Source organism: Trachinotus anak, unplaced genomic scaffold (assembly GCF_046630095.1).
Source record: "Trachinotus anak isolate AG129_WGS33_773 ecotype Australia unplaced genomic scaffold, CSIRO_AGI_Tana_v1 ptg000003l, whole genome shotgun sequence".
Taxonomy (NCBI): domain Eukaryota; kingdom Metazoa; phylum Chordata; class Actinopteri; order Carangiformes; family Carangidae; genus Trachinotus; species Trachinotus anak.
Window position 1 is genome coordinate 12,564,409 of NW_027273854.1, and position 19,791 is coordinate 12,584,199.

Sequence of the window (19,791 nt, forward strand, 5' to 3'; positions counted from 1 at the left end):
TATGCTACTGGGAATCCAAGTGTATAAAAGTGTTCATAAGATGAGGAAGCGCATCCTGCAGACAAATGTCAGGCCACAGAAAGTCAGGCTGTTATCTCCCTGACAGTGTTTACATTCAGGCTGCTCTCTTTCTCTCACTGCATTTACTCATTTCAGTCTTATATAAAACTTGATGATCAAGATCAAAGAAATGCCCCCTATTTAAACAGAATGAAGTCTTAGTTGATGAGATAGCTCACAGCATGTAGAGAGATAAGAGATAAGTAGACGCTGAATGTAAATTTAATCTGATGACTGCGTGGGCACTTGCCCAGAATTAATACTAATAATAAAGATAAAGTAAAAGGGATTCTGACTTTTAAATAAGAGGCTTTTGAGCAGTAACTCTGGGCGTAAATTTTCCAGGTCGCGCAATTACATAAGTCTGCGTACAGGACTGCGGTGTCAGCGGGGGGAGAGTTGAGCTCAGTGTGTGTTTGGATCAGAGAGGAGTCGTCGCTCTGTCCACTGTCGGCCCGTCAAACCTAATCTGGATTAGAGGTTGGTTGAGTCTGCAGCCAGGACTCCAATAATCACATTATTCTGCATTGGGTTGACGCCTCCTGGAGCGGAAGGAAGGAGCGATGTCCAAGCGGCGCCAACATCTCTGACGCCTTCACCTTAAAGACAAACTGCTTATTTGAGTAAGGATTTTTTTTTTTTTTTTTTTTTTTTGTTAAAAAAAAAAAAAAAAAAAAAAACGGCGACAGGAAACTATCGGAGTAAAGTTGGCTGAATAGCTATTTGTCGTCTGCGGTCGGTGGGTGGTGCGCATTTCCGTGTGCAGCACACCGCGCTCTGCAGCATCCAGACGGACCACTGCAGCCCGGGGCGCATTTCTGCACAAACCGATGCCTCATTTGCTGTGGACCTCTCCCAGCCCCTGCCGCTGATCTCTGAGGAGCAGCCGGTCGGACACGGCAGATTCATGTGAGTGCTTTCGTTTCACCGACTGCGGCAAATACCTGCTTATTATAAAGTGCCTCAACCCAAGCAGCGGGACAGCTGCTTTCAATTTCTAACACGGGACTTGCGAAATTGTCTACAGGTGAAGACGGAGGGAGAGCAGACTGACAATGTAGTGTTGAATTTAGCTTCTGTTGAAACTGCACTACCTCGTAAGGGGGGAAAGAAAGTTGACCGTGCATTATCCATAAAGAGCCAATCAACCTCTTTTAGCAAAGGATATATTGTCTTAATGGTTTTCCTAATGAGATAAAGTGCAGCTTCACTAACACTCGCCATGTGATACCAGACAAACACACAGCCCAGAGCCAAATGTGTCAGTCCGGCTCAAGTGGTAGTTTGAGGACAGGATGAAGCACAGGAATGCCATGTCAAAAAAAAAAAAAAAAAAAAAAAAGATGCCAGGCCTGCCACAGACAGTCCTCCACCGACCTCATACAGCATTACCCTTGGGTTTTGAATGAAGTACATCTTAGGAAAAAAAAAAAAAAAGAATATTCTGTTCCCTTTTTACCCCATTGTCCTTGTTAAGCCAGGATAGAAAGGCCAAGGGGAGGACAGTGGTAAAAACATGATGATTTTTTTGGCAGGACTCAATCCCATGCTGACGCCGGGATTAAAAATGGGGGTTTTCAGCTGGTCACATCATTTCTCCCTCTCCATTTTAATCCACTTTAAGAGATCTACCACTCACTAATAGACTCTTGAATCTACCTGTCCTGTTTGTAATGAGGCATACTAACCTTTAGTTTAAATAGGCCTCTAATGCAATTTACCTAAATCAGCTTTTTCCCTCCATACTGAAAGGCCTTCTGTCTGATTGTATCAACACACAAATTACTATTTCATGTAACAGTCAAGCCTTTTACTTATGCACCTTACTAATACAGTGAGCCACTGTAGTTGTGTTGAAAAGATACCTGAAACATTTAGCTGATTAATCAGTTAGTTGGTGGATAGAATACTATTCTTTTGATAAGAGATGAATCATTTCATAAAAAAAGGTGTTTGTTACAGAACCGGGCATGGTACATCTCAGTTGTAAATGTTTGACGACATTTAAAAATGATTTTATTGCCAAATACAGAATGACAATATCTGCTTTACTTTCCACGTTCCATGGACAAACAAAAAAACTTCCAAACTTTTCCCCTTGAAATCCTGTGCCAGTCCTCTGGTGGTTGCACTTATTTCCTTCCTTACTTCTGCAGAAATTCATGCACTGGCCTGACTGGAAAGCTGCCAAATCCCTGCTGATGATTCCTCTGAGCAGCAAAGGTTTTCCTCTGCGTGTCAGCACGATCTGATCCAAATTGACTCTGAAGTAGAAATTGATTAGAGCTGTCTGGAGCAGGTTTAGCACTGGCGGAGCGGCACTTTTGGTTAATTAGATTTGACAAACAGCCCAGCAGGTTGGTGCTAAAAATTAATTTCTCTTCTTATGAACAGTGTGCAGAGAAGTGGAGAGATACGGTTTGAGCCAGTTTAAATTATGTCAGCAACATGGTGACAAATGACTATTTGTAGCCTTGAAAATTGGGTTCATCCTGGTCAAGGCTAGAATTTATAATATTCAGGACAATGGTCAGTCACTGCTCAAATGTCTTAAGACTGTCACTTTTTGTGTCGCTGATTTTATGTAAGAATGCAGGCACTAAATGGCAGGACCATTTTTTTCTGTTTTGTGCTCTAATGTGAAGGAATCTGGCTGCAGCATTTGTTCTGACGACAAGAAAAAAACAAACACAAAAAATAAAATCAGGGATTAATTAATCCCTAACATTTTTCTGGATGTTTCAACACCATCTAATTGTTGAGGGTGGGCTGCCATAGTCAACAAGGTTTAGATACAAAAAACACTTCTGCTCATAAAGGCAGCTTGTGACTACAGGTGACACTGCACTATGTCTGCGTGTGTCTGACAGGTGGCACAAGGCAATCTAAAAATGTATCTGAAATTGAAACACACTGATTGCCCATTCATCAGATCTAATTCATGTCCCAAGTGTCTTAATTTGCTGTCGTAAAAGCCTCTTTAATATGGAGGATTACAGTTAATCCACTCTGGAGTCTGGACCGTAGCTGTTGACTATCTGTGAATTGGACTGCGCAACATGCCTTCCATTACGCATCAGTGGTTATCACTTGTAAACAAGCTGCGAACAGCATGTTATAGATCCGTACGCTCTCAAAAGCTCTGATTTCCCAAAGGAGAGTCTAATTGTTATGCTTTGGAAGGCGCAATGGACAGTGGTGAGGGTCATCACTGTTGTGGTCACAGGCCTTCTTGAGAGCTTCTCTGATATTGTCCTGAAATGTCAGAAGTGTGTCTTTCCACTGGGAATCTGCCCTTAAGTTGGGAAGCACAGAGAGAAGCCTGTTCTTCAGTCTGGTTGTGTGGATCTGATGCCTCACACCTCACACCTGGCTGTTAAAGTTGGACTTTGTACAGGTCACCAGTCTTCCAGTTCAAATGCACGGACACAATCATCACCATAAAGGCTAAAAACTCTGCAAAAGCAAAGCCACTCATGCTCATTCCTCATGCTTATCCTTTGATACAGCCTGTCTTGCTTTGTTACAAAGCATCCGGAGGCAGTTTCAGTGATGTTTTGCCTCGGGCGCCATCGAGTCTCCAGGTGCAAGTTTGGCAAGCAACTTGTCTTTTATTTCCAGGGCAGTATTTCTAACATTAAAATCGAACTGTTTTGTCGATGCCTCATGGAGCGCCTCGGAGACAGCTGACTTGTTGCAGAAGCAGCACACAGGAAACCTTGGGTGAATCAAACTGCTTCACCTTTTTTGATAACTTCCACCATCGCTGCAGCGTAGCTCAATTATATTTTTCAATTATATTTTTGACTTGGTCATCAGTGTGGCTTTTATGCCATTCCCATCACATCTGGTATTTGCCAAATTTCCTGAAATTCAAGAGGATTCCTGGCCAATGACGCAGGCCTGCTTCCTACTGGTGCTTAAATTTACACTTGGACATAAATAAATAGTCATATTTGGAGGGGTCAAGAGCTCCCCAGGTTGGTGCTCTAGGCAGAATTTTTTTACCGGCCGAGGGAGCTGGCAGCAAATAAGCATCTTTGTGAGAATAAAAATGCAATTTTGTCAATAATTATAGCAGCAGTGAACAAAGTGGCTGTTTTTTGTCTGTGTCAGTGATATTTAGCAGGTGAGCACACCTCTTCAGTGCCGCTGTTAGTTTGGCATTTTGTTAATGCTGAGGTTAATCAGTGCTTTTTTGCACTTGCTGTGCATAGTACACCCTGTCTTGCAGCCACAGTGGATACGTACGTAGAAGCTCTGTGAGGCTTCTGGAAGGGTGGTCCACAGTGGCTGCCACCTCGTTGCTTTCTTCACCCAGCCCCAGTCAGAAGGGCAACTTAGGGTCATGTACTAAAGCTTTGCTCCACACATTGGCCTGATAGTTGGCTTGCTTAATGTGTTTCTCTCACACAGTCTTTGTGAATGGGATGCTCCTCAGAGCTCTAGATTTCTGAGTGAAGAGCTATTTGCTAGCTTCATTCACCTCCACTGCGTCTCCATGAGCTCATTGAAGACTCTGCTGCAGCCACTACATGAAGCCCAATGTATCTGACGCTGGTGCGTCCACGAAGAGCAATCCACATTTCCTCTGGCTCGACGTTCCTAAACATGGCCACGGCCAGGACAATAATGTCAGTGTCTACGTTACCAATAGTGGCCTTCTTGCAACCCTTCTTGACACATGCATCTGACACATGCAGAATCAAGAGTCTGTCTGCTTCCTCTTGAGAACATGGAGTGAGATTCGTCAAGTCTCACCAGACAGGAGAGCAGAGCAGCATTGTACAGTGACTTGTGTGGACTTCTTTCCATCATGTAAAGGGTTTTGTTCTCATCAACACACAGGCAATATTTCCAGTGCCCTGGCAGTGTGGTGGTTGAAATCACCCATCTCCTGATTCCCTTCCCTCTCTTCTGTCGGGTGGTGCCTTTCAGACTGGGATGTAAACATTCCAGATAATATTATGACCGCTTGTTTTCTCAAACTGGCATATGGCATGTGGCACAAAGGCACTGCCCCACTATTTTTGATCTGAATGTAGACAGCTGGACTTACTGTACAATTGTCTGTGTATATATAATTGAAGCAAGGGTGCATGTATTTTGTATTTTTTTCATATTTAGTGCTTGTTTAAGTGTTTGTGCTTTTGTTTGTCTTCATATCAGATGTGCTACATACAAGGAACAGCAGCATGTGTTCACTGTTATCCAACCGCACAAACAGATGCTACCACAGATACATTTTGTTTCACTGCACTCAAACCTCAGGTAGCCATGAGTGCAGAGGAGTAAGCTTGTGACTGAAGAGTTGCTTTTTTGAATTCCTTAACCATCTTGGTGAATTTTAGCAGGGGATGGAAACAATCTTCATCGCCTGCAAGTAAGGTGGCAAGAAAACTGCACAAATATTTAAAATTACAAGAAACGAAAGCTGTTGTTCTACTGAGCATCTTCACGGCTCCTTAGATTAAGATTAATGCCAAAATTGGCACGAGAAGCCTAATGCAAGATGGCTGATGGATCACTGCATCTAATATGGGATTAACTGTGACTCTCTGGGCCAGTGACTTCTTAGATTATTCCAGAAACAAAGCACTCGTCCTGCCCTACCTTACCTCAAATTCAGACTGCATGTGAACTGACAGCGCACACAGAATGAAACACAAATGCCTGAGGAGGAACAGTAAAAACGACAGGAGAGAATGCAGAGGAGATTAGAAAAGGAAGGTCTCAACGTGAAAGGAGAAAGAAAATTGGAAAAGTGACAGAAAAAACAGAGAGGAAGGAAGATCAGCAGGTGAATAAATAGAACAGAGGTTTAATGTTAAATTTCATGCTGTTATTAAAAGAAGTATTGATAAATATTTGTTGAAGCTGTTAATTTTAATATATATTTTCCTTTTTCCCTTCACATTTCCAGCATACAACATGATAAGATATCCAAGGAGGATCTCACAAGTCTACATGCAGTTACAGACTCCCAGTGTTAGCACCACGCTCCATGTCAGCTACTCCTTTTGGTTGACTGCATTCTCATCGTAACTCGTGGTTGATGGCCAGCATGGAGGAGAGCAAACTCATCTTCAGCCTGGAGTGCCACGATGAGGGTCCCACCGTGGCCTTTTCCAAGGACAAACCACAAACTAGAGAGAGCCGGCCTGACCTCTGTCTGGGAATCGATTTGGACCTGAGCCAAGGCCACCGTTCCCAGGCCCCCTTCCTGCCTCACTCGCCCTCCTCCCCAGGCTCTTTGGCTGACCTGTCAGCATCATCAGCAGGTCTGCTTGTCACCACCAACTTGGTCAAATCCTCCTCCACGGACCTGGAGCCTAGGGAGAGCAGCTCTCTAAGAGGCAAACCTCTCCTCAGCCTCGTCAAGTCCCTGAGCACAGAGATCTCCCGCCGGGTTGAGCCAGAGGTCAATCTCTCCAAGTCTGACTCAAAGCTGCATTTGCATCCCTGGAAGCAGCTTACCCAGCCAAAGATCCCAGAGGCAAGGCCTGAAGCAGGAGGACTGAAAGAGAATGACGAATGGGCGTCACCTCCTTCCACAGGCAGCATGTCTCCCACGGAACCTCGCGGCAGCTCACTGATCGCTGAGCTGGAGGACACACGGAGGAAGTTCTCAGAGGCCATGCAGGATCCTCTGAGCATGCTGAGTAAGATCATGGGAGATGAAAGCTCTGGCAGCCCCAAGCAGGGGAGGGCTTCTGGTGCTGGAGACTCACCAGCCTCCCAGGGGAGCTGTGGAAGAGAGGGGAGTGGTGAAGATGCCGAGTTTAAGTGCTGGAGGAGGACTGACAGTGAGCACAGAGGTGTGTTTGACACTCCTCTGAGAAGGCTCCAAAAGGGTTCATTAATGAAATCCTCTGTCTCACCAGAACACCACACCCACAGCAGAGACAGCCATTACGAAATTCACACTTATGGAGATATGATTCAGGTGGTGGAGCTCCAGAATGGATCTAGAGGGACACATCACAAAACTTGCACCCAGTCTCAAGGCATAGTCCCAGGTTCATCACTGCCTATTCACTGGCTTTTCCCTGTGGGTCTTCTAGCTTATGGGTTTTTTGTGCTGCCCCTCCCCTCCTATCTGACGGGTCTATCTGTGGGGGTTGCATGTGGTTTTATGCTGGGCCTGGTGGTCATGTTCATGTTTGCCCCACGACGCTCAAATGCCAGAGGCAACAAAGGCTCTCAGTTCAAGTCCGACATGCATCCGCGGGATGAAATGCTCACAGATCCAGAAATCCTAGAGGTAATAAATTGATAAAATATAGTATATAAACGAACTGACGAACAACTATGTGTGTCTCTCTACTTTTACCCAAACTTGTCTGTGCAGTGTAGTACTCATGCATGTGTAGCAGATAGCAACACACCAGGCACTGATTTGGATAAACCACTGGACTGGAAATAGTATGGAGGATTATTTTAGGCTGACTTTTAGTGTGTGTGAACATGTGTTTTGTTTTCTCTCTTCAACATTCAAGCCCTTCAAGCTAGTGAACTCACAGATGGCTATACCTGCTGCACTAAGCTAATTTCACCAAAGCTCAGCATTAATTAATCATGTTTTACAGTTTTATTGAAATCCAAATTCAAAAAATGAGTTTTAGTAAAATGCCTCAGCAACTATTAGATACATTGCCATGAAATTAGTACAAACATTCATGTCCCCTCAGAATAAATTGTAATAACTTTGAGGGTCATTTGACTTTTCAAAATACCTGCAAAATAATGCCATTACTGTCACCCTCAGCTATACTTTAGTGCTGATTAGCAAATGTTAGCACGCATGTTAACATTTAGGTCAAAGCACCACTAAGGCTCAGTGGCTGACATGGCTGTAGCCTTTTAGCCTTGTTCTTTGATATGCTGCTCCAACAGCAAGTTCTTTCTGTTTTCCTGTGACTGATTTGGCTACATGCAAATGAGCTTCAAACTCCAGTGTTTGTTCTGCTGGGCGAAGGATCAAAACAGCAAACAGCGGCCATGTGAAGCACTGGATGGCACTTTGCTACCAGTGCTGCCTGGATTAGTTTTAAGGTGATCACTGTATGAAAAGCCAGCCTTAGGAACAGCGGGTTCAGCATTTAAAGAGAGGTTATATTGATAATAGCCTTCACAAAGCACTTCTTGACAGCTCTGCTGTGCTGTTTGCCCCGATTAAGGCAGAGTAGGCCGGTTCAAATAAGGTGAAGCTTATGGCGACAGAGGAGTTTCTACCATGAGGCTGTAAGCGATTTCAAAGACACGTCCACAGTGTTAAATGAGACAGATGTATTGTGCCATGGCTCATGTTACCCCTCCTGCTGAGCTGTATTGTCACAGTTTGCACCACTCACTGTGAATTTCATTTGCCTGAGTAGAGACTTTGCTGACATATTTTCTGCTTGATATTAACACTTAGTTAAATGCACATAAATATAGCCACAGTACAGCTGTCAAGATTGTTCACTTCTTAAAAAGGGAAATGTGAGGTGATTTATGACTGACTGCGTTGCTGCTTTCGTAATTTTCCTCCAGGGCTGGATGAATGAGACGCACAGCTACGACCCTGAGACTTTCCACCCCTCCACCACACACTCAGTCTATGTCACACTTGAGGGCGGACGGCTGCGCCTGGCACACCCGTGTGCCAACATCCCTCGGTGGGCGGCGTTCGACGAGACACCCTGCGAGGCCACGTTTTTGCGTTCACGCACTTATCAGCTGACTAATTGTAAGGTCAGTGTGTCATTGCAGCATCCCAAACAGAGCAGGCATGCCCACCTCAGGGGAATAAAGAGAGAGAAGCAAGGTGACCTCTTGCCTGAACTCCTCACTCTCATCTCTCCTCACCCACTTTGTCATCTAACACGGAGGTGAAAGACCAGAGGGATTAGGACTGAGGTGATGATGCTCTGAATAAACTTGACCCCTCCACTATGCCAGTCGCACACTGAGGCAGCGACAGTGGCTTCCAGTAGGGTAATAAAATAAAGCTACACACAATCTAATCAATGTGGGGAGTTTTTTGGCAATAGTTAACTGTCAACACATTTCCACATGCCAGCGTCTCTTTTGGAAAGAGAGAAAGAGATAAAGAGACTGACTTGTTCCATTCTGTTCATTTTTACCCCAGGTGTCTTTGTTGCCCCCTGGTCTGGCTCGCAAGAGGGTGTGGAACAAGAAGTATCCCATCTGCATCACCCTTGCTGAGGGGGAGGTTGGGGAGGAGAGTCTGGTTGAAGGGCAGGAGGAGGAAGAAAGGACAGAGAGACTCACCTTACTGGACCATGAGCTTCCTGTCAGCCTCTACCTGTTTGGCCGCACAGGAAGAGAGAAGGAGGAATGGTTCCAGCACTTCCTGTCTGCCTCAAGGGCCGGAGCCAAGAGCAGTGCGAGCGGCGAGGAGAGCACAGGTAGGAAGATGTTAATGGTTCATGTTGATTGGTTATATTTACCAACTCCTTCAGCCCATTCACTACATATCTGTCTTTATCTTGTCACTCAGAAACACTATCTGGTGGTGATGCAGTTAAAGAAAGCTCTGAGGAGCTGCAGGATTTGCCTGGAGCCATGAAAACAAGAACGCTGTTGGAGTACAGCACCTACATGACTCAACTGATTGGTTCAGAGAGTTGCAACCCCACCCCGAGCCCCTGCCACAGTGAAAAGGGTAGCCTCATGACCCACAAGAAGGTCAATGAACTACACTTTTATTTAGCCCTTAGATCTTGCATCGTGTCTAGCATCATGGCAGTGGAGGCTGTAAAGTGACGTAAACTTTTAACCCCGCTCCTTGGTGTATCAGATTCCAATTAAAGAAGCCCTGTCCACCAGGAGCAGGTATCACAACACTGGTTCTGTCATACTTACCCTCTACATCACTCTCATTGATCAGAGCTGGTCAATATTAGCTACTGTTCTGCTCTGTGCTCTGATCAGCCTTTTACAGGATGCTGGCTCAGCTAAACACATCGTTGCTGACTAGACCAAATGTCAACGTGCAGAAATATCAGGTATCAGGTAGCTGGAGGGATATTAATAGGAACTGAGTGTGGTGCATCTGCAGAATTACAGACTCTGCTGCTGCTAATCCTGGTTTGGGTGTTTTGGAATCGCCGCCCCACACAGAGTCTGTCTTGATGTTTAGAGGAGGTAGATGCAGAATCAGCATGAGACTCAGTGAAAATTGCAAATGTATTCTCTACCCTGTGACATATTTCTCTGCAATTCCCTGCAGATTCACAATGAAGAGCACAACTCCGGAGGTCAAGCTGGAGCTGAGTCTAGTGCAGGTTCAGGGGCAGGGGGATGCTCTGCAGAGGGCCAGCCCACCTGGGTGAACTCCCTAGTGGGAAGGATCTTCTGGGATTTTCTCCGGGAGAAGTACTGGACCGATCAGGTGGCGCACAAGATCCAGAAGAAACTCAGCAAGATCAAGGTGAGGATGGACAAGGATGCTGATTTATTTTTCAAGGTTTGCTGCTGAGCTGAAGTCCTTGGCTGACAAAATGATTGGTCTCACTGATGCTCTTCATTGTGCTTTTCATCTGCACATTCATCTTCATATTCACACCATCATCAACAGCATCATCAGGGTCATTATGAGTAATGACCTGGAAACAGTGTATTGTGGGTCAGATCTCTACAAACTGTGTCACTCGATGATCTGAGCTCAGCATCAACACTAGTGTGTGCACAAGGTCAATCAATGCTGTGCGTGTGTGTGTGTGTGAGAGAGAGAGAGAGAGAAAGAGTCTGCTGATAATGCACTCCCTCAGTTTCCTAAGGCAGGAGGTGGGGGAGCACTGATGGCACCACAGCATCCCATTCCTGCTCTCCTCTTTGACACACACCATCCTTTTTGCTCCACTCTCTCTCTCTCTCTCTCTCTCTCTCTCTCTCTTTTTGCTTCGCTCTCCTTCTCTCACACACACACACACACACACAAACACAAACATACAAACACACACCCTGCATTCCTGCAGGCTTTCATTGCTCGCTCTTGTTTGAGGTAATTAGCTACCTCTGCAGGTCTCTCTGTTTGTCTGACACAGATTCCACTTAGAACGTTTTTCATGTCTGACACAAACGCAGCATGTTTACTAATTAAAAAGACTGTTTGTCTCGTTATAGTTGCCATACTTCATGAATGAGCTGACTCTGGCTGATCTGGACATGGGCTCCTGCCTACCTCAGGTCCTTAACACATCCAAACCTACACTGGACCGCAGAGGTACAGTATGTGTATGTGTTGTCAATATTTAGTTTGTATTTGCCTGTACTTGCATTTGCTCTTTGCCGATTACTTTTCTTTTATAGGGTCAAATAAGTTAACCATCAGTCTCTACCCAGATCTTTCTCTCAACTCGCATTCCTGCAGTCAGCTCAGGCCATGATCTCATTTATTTCATTACAGAGTTTGTCGTGCCCATCCTAAAAGCTTTTCATTGTCTCCTGCTGAAGCGATTAGCAATCCTCTTAGCCTTAACTAAGCTCAACCAACAATAACACACCAAAGCTATCCTTTATTGGTCTAATGTTACCTCTGCAACAACCCTGTGCCAGACCAGATCAAGAAAGGGTGTTGACTCAGCCTCCAAACCAAAGTTTAAGGGTTTAGACCAAACTTGAAGCAAATCCAAAGAATTACTTGCTACTTGTAAGCTGTTCACTCTGCTTAACTCCCTCCCTCCATCTCCAAGGCCTGTGGCTGGAAATGGAGTTGATGTACACTGGCTGCCTTCAAATGACCCTGGAGACTAAGATGAACCTGTGTAAGCTGGGTAAAGAGGGAGAAGATGAGGCTCACAGTGTTCCAGAGACCCAGCAAGTGGGGTGAGGCCCATCAAACTTTCATAATCCTCAGATAAAGAGGGTTTGTTGAGGCAAAGGTGAACATGCTTAGAAATATGTTTTCTAAGCTTTGTAGTTTGGATTAAGAAGTACAATACCACTGCTGTGTTTTACAGCTCAAAGCCCAGGCTGTGTATACTGGCTGACAGTGATGAAGAGTCATCCAGCGCAGGCTCGTCTGATGAAGAGGAAATCCCTCCATCTGAGCTCCAGGGATCTGTGGGAGATAAGAGCACAGCGGTAGCAGCCGACGGGTAAATTAACAACTTTATAGGTGTTTTATACCACAGAAATTAAATATACTATGGGTCATAGGTCACTGTAAAAGTGAGGTGCAGTGACAGTAGACATTTGACATTTGAAATGCAGGTGTAACAGGTGCTATTCGCATGAACTGATTAACAGTAATTGTTGGAATACACCATCATTAAGGTTAATAGCTCTACTTGTGGTGAAAATGTTGAGTTCAAAAAAAAAATTTATTAAAAAAAAAAGGGAAACAAACAAAGGGGAATGTTGCTGATGGGAAAGAGAGACAGACAGACTGAGCAGCCAAGCTTTTAAAGCCCAGCCCACAGCCCAGGTGAATCGCTTCTAGCTGACGACCTCCACTCTGCTTGGTTGCTTCCCGAAAAGAGGGAGGAGAAAAGGGGCAAGCAAACAGGTCAGGCTGAGCAAAACAGGAGTGGTCATCACACTAGCAAGATTCAGTCATGCAAGATTTATTCAGAAAGCTAAACGACAAATGGAGTACACCATGGGCAGATATTAGACAGGACAGAAAAAGAAGACTGCTGATGCTCATTAAGCAAACATGTTAGTGAAATCTAAAATATTAAGATGCTCTTGGTGTTGAATCCTGTCGGAGCCAAGTTTAACAGCCATTTTTCATGTTGCCAACAGGAATGAATGAGAAAAGAAACAAGACAAGACCTTTTCTGTGATTCTTGGGAGTCACTGTTGTACACAAGTCAGATGTTAATGTAGATTTCAGGGAAGGTTACAAGAAAATGCAGCTACACTTGAATGTTCACAGTAATTGCATGTATAGAACAAAAGTTTGTAGCAAATATGGCAATTTCCATACGACGTGAAGTGGTGCTAAGCCTTTGACAGGTGCTGAAAAAGACCTGACTCATCACTAATTGTGTCTAACTGCTTGAAAGTTTCAATTTATTTAAAGAAGTTGACCTAACTGCTGGTGCACTGGACTGCAAAGGTACTCCTTATGTCTTGTCCAGATCTATGAAGAGCAAACAAGTGGACGATCAACATACATTTAATATCTACATTTTTTTAGATTTTTTTTGTTTTAGAAATAGCAACATTCTTGGACCAGTCCAATGTCTACTACACTAGCAAGTTGGAAAAAACAACCAAACAAACAACCTAGTAGCATTCATTTTGTTGTTTGCAGTACATAAGTATGTATAATACATTTATATTGTTCTTATTTTATTTATGTTTCTTATTTTAACTCAGGCACACTGGTGGCAGCACAAGTAGGAAAATCCTGAGATTTGTGGACAAGATAGCTAAGTCCAAATACTTCCAGAAGGCCACAGAGAATGAGTACATCAGAAAGAAGATAGCTGAGGTGTCCAACATGCCTCTGATGCTCAGTGTAGAGGTCCTGGAGCTCTCTGGTACTCTGGCCATCAACATCCCACCACCTCCCACTGACAGGATATGGTACTGTCATTTTATATACAAATTACATGCAAAATGAATTTGAGGTGATTTGATTATCTGCATGTTTCCTCACTAATCCTCTTTCTCTCTCAGGTACAGTTTCCGGGTGCCTCCCAGGTTAGACCTTCATGTGCGTCCCATGCTCGGGGAGAGGGAGGTCACCTTCACCCATGTCACTGAGTGGATAGAGAAAAAACTGCAGTGTGAGTTCCAGGTGAGTCCACTGGTGAATCTGTTCAGAATATTTTAATCCACATTTTATTTGTATATGTAAGAATATGTGAAACACGGTAGACAGTTTCCTAACTTTTAATCATTGCTGTTCAACAGAAAGTGCTTGTTATGCCCAATATGGACGATCTATATCTGCCCCTGATGACATCTGGCCTGGAAAATCCACCTGCATCCCACCACTCCTCAATCCAATCCACATCCCAGCAGTCCTCCATGGAGTCTCAGGAGTACATGTCAGAGTAGTGCCCCCTTCAGGCTACAGATGGGACATTTCCTGATGCAAAGTAGCCATTGTGCAGCTATTGCCATGAATCTCTCATGGATTCTGAGGCTGCCGCAGCTGGGTACCGGCTTGGTGCTCATCCTGAGTGTTGTTCATTGTAACCTGTGCGGGATAGATGCCTCCTGAGGGCACACTGAACATGGTATTGACCTCTAGACTGTGAGAATGGTGCTACAGTGCCCCCTACTGTGAAGATATTGAACTGTACCTAAAACCCTAATCAACAGTGGGAGCAAATTGTCCACTGGATTTCCAAAAGGGAACTTTTCTTAATGCTCTTGCTGAAGAAGATCCAAGACTGACAAACAGGATGTCTTTACTGCACAAAATCAAGGTGTTGTTGACAGCTACTGTTTTAAAAGAAACTATCCATCTACCAATTTTCTTATCCGCTGATCCCGTTAAGGGTTATGAGGTTGAACAAACTAGAGAGTGAAAAATGTGAGGTAACCTGACAAGTACTTTCTGTTCTATTCAACCAAGCTGCCATGGTGCATGTAATTTCTGAACAGTGTAACTGTAATATGCTCATGGATTTCTCACTGAACAATAAAACCTGTTCAAAACTTTAAATCTTTGTTAATTGCTGGAAGTACACTGCATATAAATATGTGGATGATGCAGTTAAAACACAAACACGCAGCTGCTGCATTAAGTTATTTTACATGGAATAATGGCACAGTGTATTTGAAACTCAGTTTAATTATTGTAAGATAATATAGCAATTTTTTTTCAGGCATCTTCACACAGAGGCTCTGGCAGTGTCTTCTTGACATCTTTCTTCAGTGGCCCCTGCAGGTGAACCAGAAGTCTGAGGTTAATATAGTGCAGAATGATTATGATTATGTCAACGTTGGGGGGAAAAAAAGAAAAATAGAGACTTTTTGTGCAAATGTTGGCTTTACTAATGCAAATGCACAAGCCATTCTTCTCCCCACTTCCTGGTATTAAGATTTGAGTGTACACCAAACTTTTCTCACGCTCACCATAAATGCCCTCTTCTCCTGGGCAGTCTGGAAGCGGCCGTGACCAAATTTGGAAGTGGTGTCGATGAACTTGAGCTCAATCGTCTCCTTGGACTTGCGAGATGTGTGCACAAGCAAAGACTTGGGAGGGACCACACACAAAAGTGAACATATACTGTACATGTCCTCTCAACACTGTACAAAGAGATTTGCTTTTTCCTTTGTGAGCAAATCAACTTAGAGAGTTACAAATGTACAAAAACAGATATCTAAAATTAGACTTGCATAATTGCACTGTACCTTTCTGAGAGTGAGGATGCGTTTCTTAACCCCGACCACACAGCCTTTCACCATGACAAAGTCATTATTCACCTCACCATAGTGGGGGAAACCTCCCTACAGGGACAATAACCGGAGAAAAAGACAATGGAGGATAAAAAAGAAAATGGTGGGTAAATGAAGCCTGTTCAGGGAGAAATGTATCACTTTCTATGCAACCCATAGCAGTACCAGAACCACACCTTTTATCCATTACCTAATGGTTACAGAAAGCACCATGATGTTCACAACAACAACTTTTATGCTAAATTGCTAAAGCAACTGCAAGCCTTATGACTGTTATAATACTTCTCTATGCATAACAAAGACCAAATACAACAACATGCAAATGTTACAACGTGTTGTGTGAATTGTCATAGATACATTATTGATTTGGGTTTCATAGAAAGCGTAACTGGAATTCCCATACACTGGAGGATATGATAATCCATTTGTTTCACTATGGTTTTGTCACAGAGAGATGAGAGTACCATGGGGGTAATGGTCTTCTGGCTGGTGTCGTAGTTAGTGGAGGCATTGTTCCGGATCACCTTTCCATCCTGAATGTGGACACCTCTACCAATACGGTAGATCTGTGGACACAATTGAGGAGACAAGGGCCTCAAGCATGGACATATAAAATTCTGGTAAACCTACCTACATGTACTAATAATAATGTTGCTTATGATAATTAATTAATATTCTCTCTTAACCATCCACTAACCTTCTTGTTGATCTCAGTGCGGTGGTTAAATCCCTTCTGACCAGCACGAGCGATAGTGAAGCCCACACGGGCTGGATGCCAGGCTCCAATACAGGCCACCTTCCTCAGACCCTTGTGAGTCTTTCTGGGGAGCTTCTTTGTGTGCCATCGGCTTGTCACACCTATCAGCCCAAATAAGCAAAACAGCCTGAGCTTAAAGGTTGATATGATGGTTATAAATCTGAGTACATTTATTTCCCCAAGTCCTTAGACTACCACAATCAGCAGCATGTTTCCCACCTTTGAAGCCATGACCCTTGCTGACGCCAATGACATCAATCATCTCATCCTGGTAGAAGACAGCAGATACAGGCACAGCCTGCTCCAGACGTTCCTTTGCCCAGTCCACCTTGTCCGAGATGCTACCCCCATTTAGCTGCACCTCCATTATGTGGGCTTTTTTCTGCTTTATGGGCAGTAGTCGCATCTGGAAATGGAGGAGAAACACCTGTAAAGCCTGTAAAAGCTTAGAAAAGCTCATCCTAAACCAGAGAATATCTTTCTCTGAACTTACTATATTTACAAGTCTTTTTATAACTAGATTTATTATTCAGATCATGTTTTAATTGTCAGTAATACCATCAGGCAGTTATCACAGTTCTGACATTTAAAAGTACACTTTGATCTGATCTCCACTGCACAGAGAAAGACTGGTCTTAGCAACACTGTGAAGAGTTGAGATCTTGGCCGATCTTCATTTTGTTCGCTGCCAACATAAAGGTTTTCACCTGGCAAAGCCTGGGTAAGCAGCCAGGTTCTGCCTTAAAATTTATTTTTAAACTGCTATTTGAGACAGCACCCTCCAGTGCTCCCCATCGTGGTCAGAGTTATTTGGATCTCTGCAGGCAAGAGGTTTGGGATGTGGCAGCTTTTCTTTCCGTTGTATGTAGTCCAAGCCTGAAACCTGTGCCCTTTTGCAGGGAACGTTTCAAAAGAAGGAGAGGTGGAAACTGTTGTGATAAGAGACCACAAGTTGCATTTTGAAAGGATGGATTATGCTTTGTGGAGGTTTGGGGGGGGGGGGGGCAATTTCTTTCAGTTAGGCACCCCAAACAACACAGTGTTCAGAAATTCTGGCCTACCTGGGAGTGAACAATAACCCTGATGACTGAACAGTATTTCTTCATCATAGCAAAATCCTTGTCCAGTTGTTTCTTTCCTGTCTCATCCTGCCACTTCTTGTTGTACTTGGTGAAGGCCTTCTTCTTGCTCTTGTACCTGAAACACAACACAGAAAGACACACTGAAATTTAGATATTGGAAACCCTGGTGCACTGTAAAACACCATGCAGTAATTTAGTAGAATCAGCTAAACTTCATTTCAAATTAATTCAACTTAAAATTGAAATTTTTATTGTCAGATCACTTCAACTTAGAAAGATGGCAAGTTCACCTGACTAGGAGTCTTTTGAACTGATCAGTCAAATAACTGTCCTGCTGAGAGTTCATTGAGCACAAAATTAACATTCTGCAGAAACATTATATTCAGCAGCAACCACAGCTGTCAGTACTTTGTGCCAAATACAAATAAAGAACTGTCTATTAAAACTGAGTAAATGGAAATGGAAAGCAAATCTGACTTACACATCTGACAGTGTTAAATGGTGAATACACTTGCAGTTATATAGCGCTTTTCTAGTCTTACTTAACACTCAAGACACTTTACAATAATCTCCACATTCACCCATTCACTCACACATTCATACATCACACTAAGACCATACAAACTCATACACTGATGGGTCAGCCATCAGGGGCAACGTGGGGCTCAGTATCTGCCCAAGGACACTTCAACATGCAGGCTGGAGGAGCCAGGGATCAAACCATGAGCTTCTACTTAGTGGATGACCCACTGTACCTCCTGAGCCACAGGTGTTACTGGACAGCTGTTGATTCAACCTAATAACTTCATAAGTTCAGTTAATTCATAAGTGAAAACTAAATTTCAGTGTTTCAGTGAAGCAATAGGGGTGTAGCAAATTGGCTATACATGGAATAAGCAGGGGAACTATATAAAATGACACACACCAGTTTTTGTAGAATCTGCGCTTGCACTCATCACTGAGATGCTCGGCAAAGATGGTTTTAAGGGAACGCAAGCCACGGACAGTCTGAATGTAACCCACGACTCCCACCACAATGACAGGAGGGGTTTCGATGATGGTAACTGCCTCCACCTCCTCTCGCTTTGATTGCTCTGTAGGAGGAACAAGGAAAATATCCATCTGCTGAGATATTGTCAGTTTTCAGTAAAACTCAATCAAGCATAGAAGTTTTAATCGGAGATATGTATGCATGTCCATCAAGAATATACAGCAGAGAAACCAAGCAAACAGTGAGAATCACTCAAGCCTCCCACGCATCCATGATGCATAAACTCCAGCTGTACATACTGAGGGCAGTGCGGTGCACCTCCCTGAGGACGTGGGTCATGCCAGCCTTGTATCCCAGGAAGGCGGTGAGGTGGACAGGTTGGCTGGGATCGTCTTTGGGCCATGTACGCACCCTTCCCCTGTGTTTCTTGCTACGCTTGTGGGGAAGAAACCCCAAGTGCCCGTGGCGGGGTGCATGGAATTTGCGATGAGACTAGAAAAGACAAAAGTCCACTACTTATTAATATGAAACACACACAACCCCAGATGTGTTGCAGTGATTTTTACAATAATGCCACAAGAACCTCCCCCTGATTATTATTTGGCATAGGGCACAGGGATGAAATAGGTAACAGGTTGCATGGTGTCCAGATGTGTACACTTTAATGGCACTAATACTGGCAGACACTGTGTTTAATCTATTTTCCTATTTTTCTTCACATATTCAGATTCCTAAAGTGTAACAGGACATCAACTGAATATCATGCAGTTAAATCCCATAATCTTTAGATCTGTTGCCTTTCTGTCCAGGCCACGTGTTTGTACTTTCTGAATTGATTTCTATGCCACATTCAATTTGATTAAGCAATCCATCCCAGCCCAAATAATAAAGAAAACTCAGAGCACAGGATGTTGAATAAAAAAAGCAGTCACCATCTCAGTATTTCACATGGTCTCCTAAAAGGCAGCCATTACAAGATAACACTTCATCTACCCTCATAAGCCCAGAGGGTCCAGCAAACTCGTAAATCATGCAAACATGCTCACATGTAAAAGATAGGAAACAGGTGAAACTGAACAATGATGCATCCTTTATAGTAAAGAAGAACCAAAAACACGTACTGACCATGTGCGCACCCTGTCCAGTCGAGGGATAGAAAGAAAGAGGAACCAGTGCTGTTGCAAGGGTCATACATAAGATGATACACAGTGTAAGAGCTCTAATTTGGTGTTTGGCCCGGTTGAGGAGCCGTATTTGCTTTCAAACAAGCCAATCTCTGCCAAGTTCTGTCAGGAGAAGATAGGAAGGAGGGAAGAGAGGGGAAAGCCTGAGGTCTGAGGTGGTGGGGAAGCCCAGTGGACGGGAACCATATAACCAAGAAAGGAAGAAAAGAGCCCACCTGGTCTGCTTTAGAGCTGACACGCCGGTACAGTGTGATTTGGCCGTGTGATTTTATCAACCATGTCTTGTTAATGATATTTTCTTTATTAGCCACATAAAAAAAACTCACATATTAAAACAGGCCACGT

At 43.8% G+C, this 19,791-nt stretch overlaps 2 protein-coding genes across 3 annotated transcripts; one reads left to right on the forward strand and one right to left on the reverse strand.

Annotated features, from left to right (window-relative positions):
* The first annotated feature begins 510 nt into the window (after positions 1-510).
* Positions 511-14,695, forward strand: LOC139618122 (testis-expressed protein 2-like). Of its 2 annotated transcripts, none has more exons than XM_071473782.1 (12): positions 511-969; positions 5,984-7,324; positions 8,596-8,796; positions 9,194-9,473; positions 9,566-9,753; positions 10,298-10,498; positions 11,194-11,293; positions 11,763-11,895; positions 12,030-12,167; positions 13,396-13,605; positions 13,699-13,819; positions 13,936-14,695. In XM_071473782.1, the coding sequence occupies exons 2-12, from the start codon at positions 6,116-6,118 to the stop codon at positions 14,080-14,082; spliced, it is 2,928 nt and encodes a 975-aa protein (XP_071329883.1). In that variant the 5' UTR covers positions 511-969; positions 5,984-6,115; the 3' UTR covers positions 14,083-14,695. The 2 variants fall into 2 exon arrangements, with proteins under 2 accessions (XP_071329883.1, XP_071329884.1); XM_071473783.1 differs by lacking the exon at positions 511-969 and adding an exon at positions 5,682-5,860.
* Positions 14,696-14,769: 74 nt separating this feature from the next.
* Positions 14,770-19,486, reverse strand: LOC139618129 (large ribosomal subunit protein uL3-like). Its single transcript, XM_071473794.1, has 10 exons — positions 19,388-19,486; positions 18,562-18,754; positions 18,197-18,365; positions 17,251-17,386; positions 16,409-16,595; positions 16,130-16,290; positions 15,897-15,998; positions 15,388-15,483; positions 15,109-15,228; positions 14,770-14,914 (listed from the first exon to the last, which is right to left on the reverse strand). The coding sequence occupies exons 1-10, from the start codon at positions 19,451-19,453 to the stop codon at positions 14,855-14,857; spliced, it is 1,290 nt and encodes a 429-aa protein (XP_071329895.1). The 5' UTR covers positions 19,454-19,486; the 3' UTR covers positions 14,770-14,854.
* Positions 19,487-19,791: the final 305 nt, after the last annotated feature.

Bases quoted from the DNA above. Each gene is read 5' to 3' on its own strand.
- LOC139618122 (XM_071473782.1), top strand. From the start codon at position 6,116: ATGGCCAGCATGGAGGAGAGCAAACTCATCTTCAGCCTGGAGTGCCAC. The intron at 8,797-9,193 runs GTCAGTGTGTCA...TTTTTACCCCAG, and splicing joins ATCAGCTGACTAATTGTAAG to GTGTCTTTGTTGCCCCCTGG. The intron at 13,606-13,698 runs GTACTGTCATTT...TTTCTCTCTCAG, and splicing joins CCTCCCACTGACAGGATATG to GTACAGTTTCCGGGTGCCTC.
- LOC139618129 (XM_071473794.1), bottom strand. From the start codon at position 19,453: ATGACCCTTGCAACAGCACTGGTTCCTCTTTCTTTCTATCCCTCGACT. The intron at 18,755-19,387 runs GTCAGTACGTGT...TGTCTTTTCTAG, and splicing joins CTGGACAGGGTGCGCACATG to TCTCATCGCAAATTCCATGC. The intron at 15,999-16,129 runs GTTAGTGGATGG...TTGTGTCCACAG, and splicing joins GCACTGAGATCAACAAGAAG to ATCTACCGTATTGGTAGAGG.